The following is a 16,574-nucleotide window of genomic DNA, read 5'->3' as shown; positions in this document are numbered from 1 at the left end:
CTTTGTTTCCGTGGCGTTGGCCTGTGTGCCTTATTCTTTCTTTGAGAATAAAAGTATTTACTTGAAAGACCTTCAGTCTCTGTAAATTATCATCACAGGGATTACTCAGTAAAAGCTGAGTCATCATCATAATTGTAGTATCAATGTAATCCAAGCCAGAGTAGTTGAGACATATATTTATTGGGGAGAGAAAGAGATGGGGAAGTGCACATGGCTCACTCTCAACCAACACTGAAACTGGAACCTTCGAAACATAGCACATTAGATTCCATATTAGAATTCTCACAAATCAATCCTGACCCAAATGGTCAACTTCTCTAGCAATAACACACACCTTCCCCTCCAATGGCAATAAAATCCGACAGCAGCTCACTGACACCCACCTACTCTCACACTGAAGGAAGGCAAAGTCCCACTGCCATCACACCCACCAGAGGCAAAGTCCTTCTGCCCAACACACCCACCCCCAGCAAAGAAGGTCTTGCTGCCCCCCTCCACTCATCTCTTAGGGCTGGAGGCAGCCTACAGGGAAGCAACTGTAATGAAGATTCCTTGTTTCTGGAGGCTCAGCTCGCGCTGGGTGAGGAAGCTTCACTTCACCTTATTGAATCAGGTGGGGTCTGGAAACTTCAGTTGACTTTTTCTACCGGATGAAATACTATGATTTTGTTTGATTACTTGGGCGTACTAAAAACATACCCACCTCTACTTTAGACCCTACAAGATGTCACTAGTCTGTTTTTTCCTAATGTTTTTTATATGTGCTGATAGTATATCCTGCCACTTTTACTGTTATTGTAGTCCTGCTGACCCACAATCCTGTTTACTGTGCAACCTAAACTACTATATATATGTGTGTGTGTGTGTGTGTGTGTGTGTGTGTGTGTGTGTGTGTGTGTGTGTGTGTGTGTGTGTGTGTGTGTGTGTGTGTGTGTGTGTGTGTGTGTGTGTGTGTGTGTGTGTGTGTGTGTGTGTGTGTGTGTGTGTGTGTGTGTGTGTGTGTGTGTGTGTGTGTGTGTGTGTGTGTGTGTGTGTGTGTGTGTGTGTGTGTGTGTGTGTGTGTGTGTGTGTGTGTGTGTGTGTGTGTGTGTGTGTGTGTGTGTGTGTGTGTGTGTGTGTGTGTGTGTGTGTGTGTGTGTGTGTGTGTGTGTGTGTGTGTGTGTGTGTGTGTGTGTGTGTGTGTGTGTGTGTGTGTGTGTGTGTGTGTGTGTGTGTGTGTGTGTGTGTGTGTGTGTGTGTGTGTGGTGTGTATTAGTCTCTGAGTGAAATGAAAAGGCAGGTGAAAATAGCATTTGATCAAATGGCAAAGAATTGGCTGAAGAATAGAACAGTTCCTATTAAATAGTACAGGCATAACAAATATACAAAGGTTAAAAAGCATTCTACACTTGTTAAAAATCAACAGAAATGTCTCTCATCTGCAGAGGATGTGACATGTTGCTTGCTTGGCCAAAGTATGCAGCTGCTTTCATCAAGACACACATTTGGGCATTTGTACAAGGAGACAGCACCACTGCAGTGTAATTATTTTCTACGCTACAGCACAATCTCCACTCTGCTCCATGAGGCTATGTACAAGCCCCTTGTGCTGCCGGCATGCCATTTTGTATGTTGCACCAATGACTCAAGGGGCCTGTAAATAACCCACCATATTTACAAACTGACACATTGGGCCCAATGCATCAGTTTGTAGAGGCCTACATCACATTGTACCTGCACCAGGTATATTGTGGGCATGGTTGGCGTTCCCATATTACAAGCCATGTAGAACTGACGCAGTGAAATGTACAACGTTTTAGTGCATCACTCTACAAGTTGACTGCGTCAAAATCCCTATGCCTTCTCAAACCAGACGTAAATATTGACGCAGAGCTTTTAACATAGGACTGGCCTCTGTGTTCTGACGCATTGTTGGAATTGCGTCAGTCTAAAGACCATGAAGCACTGCATTGTAAATACAGCGCATCCATGTTGCCATTAGGGCATTTGCGGCAGGCATAAGAAATCTGATGCATTGATACAGATGCGTCAGTTCTTGTAAATATGTCTCTAGATGTTATTGTTGGGGAAACAGATAATCTTTTGCTAGTATAATTGCCCTCTGCAGAGAAGCCAGTGTGTCGTATAGCTAGAAAAAATACTTGGTAGCGGTCAGGGAAGTGGCGCACAATTTGGATTTGACATATTTTTTTAGGAGAAATATTGGGCTAAACTCCAAATCCCGTTTGCAGGAGATCTAGAAAAATTGAAGGATTCCTAGTCCGAGCTGCTTTAACTTCCTGAATATCCCTAATTGCAACTAACCAATTTTGCATCCGTTCGTGTTAGATTATCACCTTGCACGTCATCTTTTTCACCCTTAGTAGGAGGACGTGGGTCTAGTGAAAATGGCAGGTTCTCAATGTGATTGACACAATTGTAGATTGCATAAAAAAAATAATTCGTATAATATCCCTGATATTCCCGGTAAGAGAACAACCGAATTTGTAGTTTCTTTGACTAGTAATTTATATGTTTTCCTATATTTACTGGAGAACCCATAAATCACATTGTACCAAATCCTGACTATTTATTTAATGTATTTTCTTAGATTTATTGTAGATATATGCACCCCTTTTCTATAAATATGTAATTTAATGTACATAAAAGTTAAGTAAAAGTAGTACAGAGGAAGAATGAGGTATGAAATTCGGATCTTTCCTAAACAAGCTGGTAACAGTCCACTGTCTACAACTCTTTTTCTTGTTTTTCATGAAGTTCATGGACCTCCTGGTTCTGTGGGTGCGGACCATACCTTGTTCATAGAGTCAGAGCTGTTGCTTTGCCTTTTCCTCCCATATGTGATACTTCTATGAGGAGAAGAAGGTCATTGTTAACAAAGGTTTTGTTTCCTTCCTCTATTAAGGATTGGTCAACAATATGAAGGAGTGATGCACGAGGAAAAACAAAGAGTGTTCCGCTTGCTGATGCACATATGGTCTTATCCGAATACCTTGATTGTGCAACAAGGATTATGTTTCATGGTTGAAGTAGCTGGTTATTTTGGTTAAGAGAATCTGAATTTTGTGTTACCGTCAATCCCCTGTCCACATTTATGATGTGTTGTAGCATGCGTGGATTCTGGTGGTTCAATGTATCTTACATGGTGAGAAGAGGGATAAAGAAGGGTCTGATCACCCACCAATGATCATCATTATGCCAAACCGTACTCCTTTGAATCATAGTTTTGAGTATCTACCATCTGCCTTGGGGATAATGAAGATTACCAGTAAGTAAAACTACTTCTTAGCAATAAAATAGTTCCTCCTTTCGATCTGTCTATTGTTCTCTTCCTTAAGCGTGTCCCAAGTGGTCATTGATTAATTAGCTAAACGCAGTCCTTTTATTTTGGGGAAATAAGCTTTGGTAAACCTGATTAGGTATTAATCGTTCTGTAAATTAGATTAGGATTATCTGCCATCAAAGTGTTTAATATCAATTTCCTTCATTGTTTTTCCTAGGTAATCCTTCAGCTTTCCACTACACACATATGTTAATACTCTTAGCAGTTGGGATTGTACTAATATCAGTGGTCATTGCTTTCATCTGTAGCAGGTAAGCAAACATGCTATTTAAATGTATTAATTGCTCCTACTGTGGTATTCTTCATATTCAGATGTATTTTGTGTTTTTGCTTGTACGCATCTTATTGTTTCCATACACATTTTAACTCAGTTTAAAAATCTAACCTGTCTTCTTTTCTAATTTTTCTTAGTCAGGTTTCATCTGTTCAATTTCAAACTGCATGTCTCTTTGTTTCTTCTATAAATCATTAAGCATGACATCAAAGTGTCTTTTGTTTTTCATTTCTCCTTGATTTGCCTGATGCTTTAATATTGTTGAATGTTGTACTTTACCTTTTGACCTTTCATCTTTTAAAAGCTCTGGGACAACTCTGGTCTTGTTTTAATCGATCCAAACCCTCATTATGAGAGTGGAAGAATTTTTACCACATGTGATGAATACTGATATCCCTGGGTGGGAACTGGTGAAGTATATACCTTTGAGTCAAAGTTTTAGCCATGGAAATGAAGCATAACATGATGATTTGTTCAAGTTCAAATAATCTTTAATCGAGTAGTATTTCATAATCATAAAAGATAACATAAAACAATAAATACAAAAACGCTTTAAAAAGGAATAATCATTTGATCAAATACAATCTGCATGCATGTCAGGTAGGATTTTTCTAATCCTCACAGCACTATTTACACACCAGCCTGCTTCTTCCATGAGCCTGCGACCGGACTCCAAGTCCCGAGGACTTGGAGTCCGGTCGCTGATTGGTTGGAGGCTGGGGAGCCAGCATTTAAAGGATGCTGCAGCCCCTGCAGTATGGGACACACCCGGGCACATGCCGATCAAAGACTGGGCCGAAAGCGAGCCCGTCTGCACCCATCCGTTGCCACTGGAGGCTGGGTCAGGCAACCCTCTTGGTTTTCTCATAAGACGCCTTTTCTATCTATGGCCCTAAAGATGTAAGGTGTCTTATTTGCTTTCTTTTTGATGCTGTTCGGGGATACTTTTTTGGGGCTCCAGTGAAAGCTTTGGTATTATGCTTTGCTGTACAATCTACATGCCTGTTTACTTGCTCATTCCCCGCAGTTTGGAGTGTGGCCTTCCTGCCGTTGGGCTTTTCGGTATATGTCATATGAAAAAGCAATGTCCTAAACCCCAAAACCACTTTGGGCCTTAACACTTCGACCATAGACACCTTCTTGGCTAGAGCAGTCGGTGTTATTAGTAGGGAAATAGATTTTGCGAAAAGGCGTCTGTCATTGGATTTAGCTGGCTCAGCAAATATGTCTATGCCAACTGACCTTTGTTCTGTTGCCCAGGGGGAGCTTGTGGCCCATTTGACTAATGTGGTTGAACTGTCCAATTCTATGCCTTCTGGTATTGTCCAGGAACCATCAGCTCAGCAGATGCGTCATATTAGCACCCCTGCCGCTAAGTGTAAGAGGAAATCTAAGCATATTACGTCTGGACTCAAAGAGATGCTCAATAATACCTCTGGCCTCCCTGTTGCTATGGATTATCGTCTCCCTAGCATCTATGATGACTCTGTATGGGCTCAGTTTTTCTCCAAATATGTAGCTGTTCTTAATTATTGCCTTGCGTCCCTCATGGAAAAACGTGTTAAACTTCATGCTGCAATTGCCAAGATTACTAGAGTCTGTCAACACCATATTATGCCCTCCTCCGCCGAAACATCTTCCTCTATTACCCTAGCCGTGGCGCTGACATCTGAGTCTAAGTCCAATATACCTGGGGGTATACCTACTTCAGTTAAGCATATTGTAATTGTAATTGCATTTATATAGCGCTTACTACCCCAGATGAGGTGTCAAATCGTTTTTTCGGCGAGTAGCACGCTACTCTGGGACCCATAAAGGATTAGTGTTGTATTAGTATAGTGAAATATGAAAGTAATTTAAGTGGTGGATAGGTTAGTCAATTATTTGAATTCGGAAGGATAGAAGAGGAAAAAAGGTTTGCATTTATATAGCGCTTGTTACCCCCGATGGGGTGTTGAAGCGCCTTTTTTTGGCGGGGGTGGGGCAGTAGCACGCTACTCCAGAAACCCATAAAGGATTAGTGGTGAATTAGTATGGTAAAATATGAAAGTAATTTGAGTGGTGGATATTAGTCAGTTATTTGGAGTCAGAAGGATAGCGGAGGGATAGAAGGGGGAGAAAGGTTGCATTTATATAGCGCTTGTTACCCCCGATGGGGTGTTGAAGCGCCTTTTTTTTGCGGGGGTGGGGCAGTAGCACGCTACTCCAGAAACCCATAAAGGATTAGTGGTGAATTAGTATGGTAAAATATGAAAGTAATTTGAGTGGTGGATATTAGTCAGTTATTTGGAGTCAGAAGGATAGCGGAGGGATAGAAGGGGGAGAAAGGTTTGCATTTATATAGCACTTGTTACCCCTGATGGGTGTTGAAGGGCTTTTCTGGCAAGTAGCACGCTACTCCGGAACCCATAAAGGATTAGTGTTGAAAATGAGTGTAGTGAAATATGAAGTCATTTGAGTGGTGGATGTTATTCAGTTATTTGGATTAAGAAGGGTTGCGGCAGGATAATAGAGGGGAAGAGGTTTGTATTTATATAGCGCTTGCTACCCCTGATGGTGTTTGAAGCGCTTTTTTTGGTGAGTAACAAGCTACTCTGGAACCCATGAGGATTAGTGTTGAATTAGTATAGTGAAATATGAAAGTAATTTGAGTGGTGGATATGTTAGTCAGTTATTTGGATTGAGAAGGGTTGGGGAGAGGTAGAACAGGGAAAAGGTTTGCATTTATATGGTGCTTGTAACCCTGATGGGGGTGTTGAAGCACTTTATTGGCGAGTAGCACGCTACTCCGTAACCCATAAAGGATTAGTGTTGAAAATTAGCATAGTGAAATATGAAAGTAGTTTGAGTGGTGGATGTGTTATTCAGTTGGATACTATATCACTCAAACATCTTTCTGTAGGCCTCCTGAGAGGCATGTTCCCCTTGTTACCTCTGTCAGAGTGGCTAATGTACCCGATTGTAACTACCCACTTCCTACCTCTGACCTAAGGCCGAAACATTATTTCCGCGCATAATTCTCCCTCCTAAAAGCTGTCCTTTTGTTGTCATCATGATCAACATGGCGAAGTTAGAGAATCTAAATCAGAGTCTACTATGCGTTTAAAAAAAAAAGTTTTTCACTGGCTCATAGATCGGTCGAATTTCAATGTCTGGGACTGCATCAATACCCTTATGGTACGAAAGGCTGACTGGATTGGGCCAGCAACCAAGTTAGTTTGTGGTGATTGCATGATCATAAACATTAGACATTCGATCTTTGCCAAGCGGTTGCTTTCCCAACATCATTGGATTTTGGATATGGAGGAAAATATAAGCTTTTTGCCCTTGGGCTTTTTCTATAGACAGTTACAAATGGGCTAGACTCCTACCTCTTTATTCAGGGCACAAGCTCCTTCTCAGTTAGAAGATCCTAGCATTCCTTGTAACTATCATTTTACACATCTGATGGATTTTAATGATATGGGTTCATGTCATTGGCGCATTGGTTATTTCAACTGTGCATAGTTGGTCCGAATCCCTTAGCGAAAGATCCCAACCAGACTTGCAGGCCGCTGACATTTCTGCCTCCTTAGTATTCCCCTGCAGTCAGTTAACAGAGGTCACACAGCCAAGTGAGGCTCCGCCGCTAAGGCAGAGGTGCGTCACCCCATTGCCTTTTTTCAGCACAGCAAAAAAGGAAAAATAAAATGATAATAACGAGATGTTATTATCAATTTAATTTTCTGTGCTGGGGCAGTTTTGTCGGGCCGGACTAGGCTGTGCAGGGGAAATGAGTGCTGGCACCCTCCTTAGTGCACACAAATGTTTGGCCGGCCCTCTGGGGCCGGCCAAACAATCATGCACACTTTGCATGTTCTCCACCCAGCTGCTTTACAGCCAGGGTGGAGAACATTCCCAAGCCTCCATTCCCCATCTGAGCGCCGAACCACGGAGCTCAGACTAATCACAACAATGCATTACAGCATTGTGATTGGCTTAGGGAAGCCTATCCTGCTTCCTGCTCCAACAAAGCCTGGAAGAGGACCGAAGAGAGGCGGCAGCCGGCCAACTGGCCAGCCGAAATGTAAGTAATTTTTCTTATTTTTTGTTTTCTCCTCCTCACCCTCATTCCCCCCCGCCCACTGCTGGTTCGCGGGAGCAGCCGCAACTGCAAACAGTTGTATAGAGGTGGGTGACCCAATATACCCTTGTGAGCTTGGGCTTAAATTCAATATAGTAAGGTGCCAGCAAGGGGATTTATTTAGTAATACCTAAGTCACAGGTAATTGGTCGATGAATATTTAAACAACTTGAGAGCAACTTATATCAATTGAAACCTGTTATTCAACTAGTTATGTCACTTACAACTTTGACAGAGTGGTAACTACTCAATGACAAATGGGCTACACGGGAAATAGATTTTATGAAAAATTCATTTTATATAAAGTTTTCAACATGAAGGGTACAGTTTTATAAAAAACAATGAAAATAAATCTACAATAAACAAATGGACAAGAAATAAATGAATTCTTCTTAAGATCCACTTGCGTTGTGTTCCACTCTATATAAATAAATAACAGCCTATCTTGCTGACTGTACACAAAGATATCGCTGTACACAACCAATCTGAGTCAAGAGATGTGAACAGGAAAGTCGACGTTTCAGCCTTATATTTGTTAAAAATCCTTAAGGCTATCTTCAGGACCTTCAATCTTTTCAGAATTGTGACCGCCTGTTTGTCCAATTGTCGTCACCTATCGTATGATTCATGTGTGACAGATACTTGCGATTAACCTTCTTGTTTTGCGGTTTGGAAATGCGAACAAGACCGATATAACGTGCCCAGTCCACGTCAACAATCAATGTTTTCGTTAAAAACAAAACTTCGTCCAGCGAGGCGTAGTTGCACACAGCCTGATAATCAAGTCACCATCACTACGTTGCTCAGCCATATAAGGGGCGGTAGCTCAGGTCCCCTGCTGAAACGGATTTGTTGGATTGTGTCAGGTTTGATGTCCAAGTTAGACGATGAGAATTGTATTACCTATGTTAAAAATGTTGATCTTATCCTACTTCAAGAAACCTGGTGGCTTGAACATCTCACTTGGACCGGCAACCAGAGTTTTTGCATTTCATCCCACAGATTCAAAAGAGGAAGAGGAAGAGTAAAAGGAGGTTTAATGGCTTTCATCCAAATAACTTGTGATCTTGTGATTATTCCTGTGCCTATAAATCAAGCAGGCTTAGAAATGCTCTGGGTGGTTCATTCTTTTTCAAGGTTTAATCATTTAAATATTTTGATTGGGAGGGATTTTAATGCCAAACTGGGCTACAACCACACAGTGCTTCAGCCTTTTCAAGCATATCAGAAGGATTATATGACCGGCAATACTGACCGAAGGGGTGAAAAGCTATATAAGTACGTACTAGAATGTGGGTTGTATAACACAGTTGAATTACCGGAAGACATTGACACTGAAACTCCTACCTTTACTAATAAGGGTCGGATATGATCATAGATTATATCTTTATCCCTCCCCTTATGGGCACTTTAGCTCAATCAGTAGCTATTTCATCAAGTGTTTTTAGTGATCATAACCCCATTGAATTTTCTTCCAATCTCCTGGCAACAGTTCACTCTCCTGCACTAAATGGACTAATGGGTATTACCTCACATGATAATAGGTTACGGGTCTGGTGACAAGATGCGGACTCGTCATATTTCTTGGTGCAATTATCAAAACAAATTTACCCTTATTCATGGAACATCTTCTGTCGTTAAACCAGTCTAGCGATTTGATTGTTCAAGCTTTCCTCTCCCTGAACAGTAACCTTAAGACTAGTCTACTGTGTCCTGTGCCTGTTAGTAACAAACTCAATCGAGATCGGTTTAATGAGGAATGCAGGGCAGCTAACAAACGGCTAAAGGAAGCCCTTAAATCTGTTCCTAAGAACAGGGTTAAATTGGCTGCTTGTCAAGTTGAGTATAAAAAATCTATTTGTGCCAGAAAATTGGTAGTCAAACAAGAAATTTTGGACAAGCTTGTGCAAGCAACAGCAGCAAAGGGCGCCAGGGGCTACTGGAAAATCAATAATTGACCTAAAATCATTGAAGCTCAGACTGATGGATTAGGGGCAAATATTAGTGCAGAGTTCCGGATAAAGCATTTTAAATTCATGTATTCCTACTTGGGCTCTATAGGTTGTAGCCCTGTAGAAATTACCGCTGTCTTTTCCATAAAAAATTACATTTGATTTAACTGTGGTGACTGAGGCAATAAGGGCCATTCCATTGAAGAAGGCCCCCGGGCCTGATGGGGTTCTGATGGATCTCTACAAGGAGAACATCGAGTTTTGGGCACCCGGTATTACCAATGTGGTTTACCGTGCCGTCATTAGTGGCTTCCCATGTTCTTGGCATACCACTGTGATCATTCCCGTATATAAGAAAGGGTGTTGACAAGATTCCTGTTGTTGTAGGCCAATCTCTCTGTTAGACTCAACGGTCAAAATAATTCAGTGTATTATCCTCAGTAGGATTGAGAGCTGGGCTGGCTGGGCTGGCCTAAACCAAGTGATTTCTCCACTGCAATATGGGTTCAGAGAGGGGCCTGGTACCATAGAACAATGCTTTATCCTCTATTTTATTATTAACAAATATGCAACAGACAAGGGGGGCGCTGATCCTTTATTTTAGGGATTTAAGCAGTGCCTTTGACAGAGTTAAAAGTAGTAAATTATGAAAAATCCTATTAATCCCGGGGCTTGATGCTGAATTGGTTGTTTTCTTACAGTGAGGTGAGCTCCAAAGCTCTCTCCTGGCGCCCATCTTGTTTCTTCTTCACATAATTGGCTTGAACGACTGCCTGCAAACTTCGGGGAAGGATTTGCCCAATATTAAGTCCGTTTCAGTACAGGCCCTGTTTTATGCAGATGATTCTGTCTGAGGTTTTGCTTCCCTAATTGTTTGAGTATTTTAATTGATAGTTATGTCGCCTTTATGGACAATTCGGATTTGGAAATTCATATTTCTAAAACTAAATACATGATATGTGGTTCTAGAGTAGCTAAAACTGGCCCCTTCTCTATCAATGGAATGCCTAGGAATTATGTTTGGTTCTAAATGCTTGTAGATGCCCTGTATATCTTATCGATGTAAACGCTTTAATCATTCTGTTGGGACTCTGTTTGACTTTGCAAAGAGTGTAGGCAACTCCTCCCTGCCCAGGAAGGCTATCAGTATGTAGATGTATCCCCTGTCACACCTAGCCCTTCCTGTGTTGTGAGTGTCTAGCGAGTATGCACAAAGTGTAGTTGTCACCCAGGCCTGATGTGGATTGGAGACAGGCTGCAGCACACAAAGCAAAGTTAAGAGCAGAGAAATTTCCACTTTCTAAAAGTGGCATTTATAAAATGGTAATAATAAATCCAACATTACCATTAAAGAGGATATATCATCACTGTTCCAACCATACCTACCAAACATATTAAAGCTACTCCTCTCTGATAAGGAATTACCACTTAAAGATGTATAAGGGAATTGCCAATACTAGCCTACGAGAGGGGTAGATCTCACAGCAGTAAACAACTTATTTAGCTGTTTTCTCTGCCAGAACATGTAAAGCATTCAAGTTTATGTCCTGCCATTTAGTTACACAGCACCATGCCCTTAGGGTCAAGTAGGGCCTATCTTGGGGGTGACTGATGGGCACTAAAAGGGGACATTGAAGCTTGGCAAGTGGTTTTAAATGCCAAGTCGCAGTGGCAGTAACCAGCACACACAGGCCCTGCAATGGCAGGCCTGAGACAGGTTGGAAAAGGGGGCAGGTGTGGGTGGCACAATAAGGGCTGCAGGCCCACTAGTAGCATTTAGCTTACAGGCCCTAGGTGTATGGTATACAAATGTACAAGGGACTTACAAGTCAGTTAAATATGCCAATTAAGTACATGCCAATGTTACCTAGTTTAGGGGCGAAGCACATTAGTAGTGGTAAAGTGTGCCGAGTCCTAACACCAACAAAATGATACAGCAAAGAAATGGGAGGCAAAGTCAAAATGTTTGGGGGCGAAGACCACCCTAAGGATGATAGTTCTAACACCCTGAATGTCGCCTATAGTAAATGGGGAGTAACCACCATTTCTATGAGCAAGGAGAGAGTGGGACCCAGGAGCCCTGACCTCAGGGGGCCTGTGTAGTTGTTTGTGAATGTCATATTTCTCTTTGTAGTTAGTGGTAACATAAACACTCTTTTTTCATGAAGTAAGTATTTGGCTGGACAATCATTTCTGGCTGCAGCTCTGTGTGTGTTGAGTTGTGAGCCAGTGTTCACCCCCTGTATCCACACATCCCCACTGAGGGAGCCTTGTACTGTTCGAAGCACGCTACTCCTGAGAGTCAAGTGCTGAAAGCGTACTTGGCCGAGTTGCTCAGAATCAACAGTAGATCAGGCCACGAGACATCAGGAGTAAAATGCCTAAAACCCCACGGTTGGGACAAGTAACCCCTGCATCACCCATGGCTCTCTGAACAGGGTTCTGACATCAACTAGTTCGTCTGTTCATCTCTGTGTTTACTGATTGAGCTAATGTGTCACCCTGTAACATGCATGTTGCTATTCAACTTTAATTTCTCACTATTTATTTTTGATACAAGTCTCTCTTTCTCTCAACCTGTCTCTCTCTCCACAGGGAGTGCTCTGGTGAGTGCTGTTATCAGACCATGGGTGTTGATGCCACTCTTTATAGGGTACCAGACCTGAGTGCATGCTCCTTATGACTCTTCTAGATGGAAGTGCTGCATACTTCCTCTAAAGGGTAGTGTAGGGCAGCTGCTTCATGATCTGTGGCAGAAAGAATGTTCTGGAAGAATGTGCCAGAATGGAGAATGCTGCAGTGGAGGATGCCTTGAAGGAGCCTTTTGATTATAAACCCTGGGTGTGGAAAGGGGCTACCCTGGGAAAGGACCTTGCCTGGTAGGAATGTCCCAGGGCTGGCACAGAACCCAGCAGTATCCTTGGTGTAGGACAGTAGGACCAATCCGTTCCATTAGGGGCTGGAATAGATAGGTATTTTTTGCATGAATGCAAATGTGCTAAATGCCCCCAAAATAGTTCTGGGGGGGTTGGGAGTGCTAATTCTTTTGAAAGTGATCCCCAATGTCCTCTGTTGGAGTGCAGCACATTCCCATTTGGGGGCCCCATACCCACAGTAAAAGATAATTGCTGCAGAGTGCACATGCCTGTGCTGAATCAGGAATAGTGATGAGGTAAATTATAGTTGATAGCCTTTTTGTGCCAGATCACTCTTCGCCCTATTAGTGATTTTGTTTCACTTTATCAAATAGAAGTTGTTTGAGCAACATTTCTCAGTTCTCTACCAGTGTGCTTTCAAGCTCAGCTATATTTCCCTGGGTTAAGCTGACCGGACCCAAAGTGCTCACTATGGATGGGCAGGACACTTACTTCACCCATTCTTTCTCTGCAGAATTGCATTGAGAAATTAGCTTTTTTATGAGTCAAAACGCTGATGTGCTAAATTAAACTAGAATGAGTCTATCACTCTAACCTTCTGACGGTTCCCAATTGCGCGGCGAGGATAATATATACATGCTCCCTGATGACAACTTGGGGGTAGATTTTCAAATATCAATCGCTGGGTTGCGTTACAAAGGTGACACTAACCAAAGGGAATTTACTTTCCAGCGCAAAACTTGTTTTCTGCTGGAAAGTGCCTTAAAAGTAGCACAAAGGAAGGCAAAGCACTGCTTTGCGTTACTTAGCGCCAAGCGGGCGTTACACTGGTGGTTACATGGGCGTTCCCATGCAACCACCCATGCCTTTTGACGCAAAACCCTACCTACAAAGAATTGCAGACAGGGTTTTGCACCAAAAGGTAACACCACAAAAAAGAGAAATGTTTTTCTTTTCCCGCTTTACATTCGTGCTGCACTGTGCTGCAAACATACAAAGTGGGAAAAGCTTTAAACTTGTCTAGGCATGGTGTTTTGTACAGGAAGAGCACACTTCCTGTACAAAACCTATGATAGACTCACTCACACACCCTAGCACTATGGCGCTAAGGTGTGCGCCTGGCGCTCAGCAGCTGAAATGCGCACCGGTGCTAGGGAGAGGGGAGGAGAGAGCCATATCTCTGAAGATGTGGAGCTCTCCTGCTCCCTGTGCAGCCTCTTTGGGTGCTACGCTGCGTTCCGTGTATTTAATAAAAAATCTACCCCTTGATCTTTTGTGTGGGATCCGCTACAAAGGACATCTCTTTAGAATCACAATTCATGCTGAGCTGTCCTTTACCAGTGCATATTTGCCTCTGAGGAACGTATGAAACAATGACAGTTATGTGTGATGTGGCTCACTAGCAACAATGATTTGTTTACTTATTGCTGTGACATTTGGTACTGTGCACCAACACTCAGTGAATAACATCAGCTCCAAAATAATGTGCATAACTTGTTATGCATTGAAATATCCTGACTCTGCAGACTTTCTGGGTACTTGTTCCTTAAAAGAGAAAATGTCCCTCTCTTAGAGCAATAAATAATAAGGTATGATCTAGGTGTACCTGGGGATGCATTTAGTGGAAACCTAGGTACAAAGTAAAGGATCACTTTCCAGAGGGATTAGATTGAGGGTATACAGAGGAGAGAGATGTGGGGGGTGGAGCAGTCTGGATGGTGGGGCTATGACCAGCTGGAGCCCGTCATCAAGAGGTTTACAGAATCTAGACCGACTCCCCAGGCATGGTATCTTTCCCACTATAGAAAGACAAGTAGTTTCCCTGAAATCCATCAATCAAGACTAATAGTTTATTAGGGCACTTGGGAATTCTGGGCAACTAAGGGGCATATTTACAAAGAAATGTCAGAGCACAGAGCTGCGCCAAATTTGGCAGTGCCGCTCTCCGAAATTTCCAAAACGCTGGGATGCATCTTATTTACAAAGGTACGGTGCACCCCTGCGTTTTCCCTGGTGCTGGGACTATAATTAGCTGCCTGGTGCCAACGCAGGCAAACTTGCACCATAGTGCAAGGGGCCTACGTTGCAGGGAATGATTGTTTATGTGCAGGAAGGTGTCCCTTCCTGCACATAAACAATTCATAATGGCAATTTGTTACTTCTAAGTGTGCTGTAGAATGCAGCACACATAGTAGTAAATCGTCATTACTTAATGATTGTTTATGTGCAGAAAGGGACACCTTCCTGCACATAAACAATCATTAATGGCATTTTGCTCTTTACACGTGTGCAACAGAATGCAGCACGCATAGAAAAGCAAAAATGAGGAGAAATAAAAGTATTTCTCCTCGATTCATCATTCTAACGCCTGCTTTTGTATGGTGTTAGTCTTTGGCCCTGGCTCAGATTTACAGATCCTTGTACATCTGGGGCAGTGCCAAAAAGCAATGGGTGTTGCGGTGGAGCCTCCACAGCAATACCCATTGCACGCCCCTTTCATGCTAAGTGATGCGTTCTAAAGTGACTGTATTTACAAGGCACTGTTAACCTGCAAAAAGTGGCTTAACAACACTTTGTAAATATGGAGCAGGGGATAGCGCCACCAGAACGTTGCTAAAAGTGACGTTCATTGGACACTATCCCCATGTTATTATACCCTTAAGAGTTCCTTGCAACAAGTATTGCCGTTGTTTCTAAAACAACAAGTGTCAGATAGCATTCCTGACTCACTGAATTTTGATATACCTCATTTAGCCTTTGATGTTAAGTGGCGGTGAAATCGAACAGTCAGGCTTACTCTTGAAGGCTGGTTGCTATGTGACATATTAAATTCTTCTGGGACATGTATAGCATACAATAATTATATTGCAAATGCAGGTATATGCTTTTGTGATCAAATTTTCAGGACCTATAAGCCTAGCTCATTGCATTCGTACCAGCTCCCTCCTCTCTCATACTGAGAGCAGTACCTTATTTGAGCCCCACAATATTTAAAGGTCCAGATTACTTCAATTTGACCCTGCTTGGGTAATTGTTTCACATTTCCCCAGCTGGAGTCTCACATACAAAGGTGGCAAAACATATTGGGGCATACAAAGGTTTCCTAGGAGATACCCTGCACTTGTTCTAGGGTTTATATGTCCTGAAGAATTTGCTGATATCTTTGGCAGTGAAATATTTTACCACACTTTGCAAACAGGTCCTGAAACGTATATTGTTTTCAACATGCACCATTAAAACTAATATTAAAGCACAACAGTGTTTCCTAGACATATTATATATGGTTTGTGATGGACCAACTAAGTCATAATTGAACTACTGCTCCTAAGCCCTTTAGTTAGTGCAATAAGAACATACCTTTAGTAACAGAACAGGCCCCACCTTAGTGACACATACAGGGCTGTATTACGCATAATGTCCCAGGGAGGCAACACTCATGTGGACCAACTTTTTGGGCCCCAATGGTACTATGGTATTTCAGGAGGCACAGCAGACACTCGTGTGTAAACGTTAGTGATATTGAGGGCACATATAGTGCCAATGCTATTATGAGAGGGTGTTCCCTCATTTGCTTTGGATCTTGCCCTAATGCAAATGAGGAAATCACTTTACCTCTGCACCCACTAGCAGCTCTTATGAGCTGACTCCTATCAACATAGCACAAGATCTGTCATTGTGCACTGTTAACTGCAATGATCGAGACAATAACATTAGAAACTGCTTCTTTTCTAGTTGAGTAGAAAGTCTTTCCTTTCCATACTGGTTATTTTTCAGATATATATCAGTAAGAAATCAAGTTATTCGTGGGGGGAGGGCAGTGAAAACTCTACTCAAGCAGCAACCACAATCCTTGTCAGGGTGAACCACAAAAGTCACTAAATTAACCTGTGCTTAATCCTCTGGTAGCTTGGCACAAAAGCAGTCAGGCTAAACTTGGAGGCAAAGTGTAAAGTATTTATGCACCACAGAAATCGTAATAAAGTGAAAACACAACACACGAAAAATA

At 42.3% G+C, this 16,574-nt stretch overlaps 1 protein-coding gene across 1 annotated transcript in view; it reads left to right on the top strand.

The window, feature by feature from the left end:
* LOC144773203 (granulocyte-macrophage colony-stimulating factor receptor subunit alpha-like) overlaps positions 1-16,574 on the top strand; it is a 408,548-nt gene that overhangs the window by 379,689 nt on the left and 12,285 nt on the right. The window contains exon 9 of the mRNA XM_078658092.1: positions 3,501-3,594. Coding sequence (XP_078514218.1) covers positions 3,501-3,594 — 94 coding nt within the window. The remainder of the gene's footprint in view (positions 1-3,500; positions 3,595-16,574) is intronic.

Source organism: Lissotriton helveticus, chromosome 8 (assembly GCF_964261635.1).
Source record: "Lissotriton helveticus chromosome 8, aLisHel1.1, whole genome shotgun sequence".
NCBI lineage: Eukaryota > Metazoa > Chordata > Amphibia > Caudata > Salamandridae > Lissotriton > Lissotriton helveticus.
The sequence above is the reverse complement of the archived record's forward strand: the minus strand, read 5'-3'. Positions and strand labels throughout refer to the sequence as shown.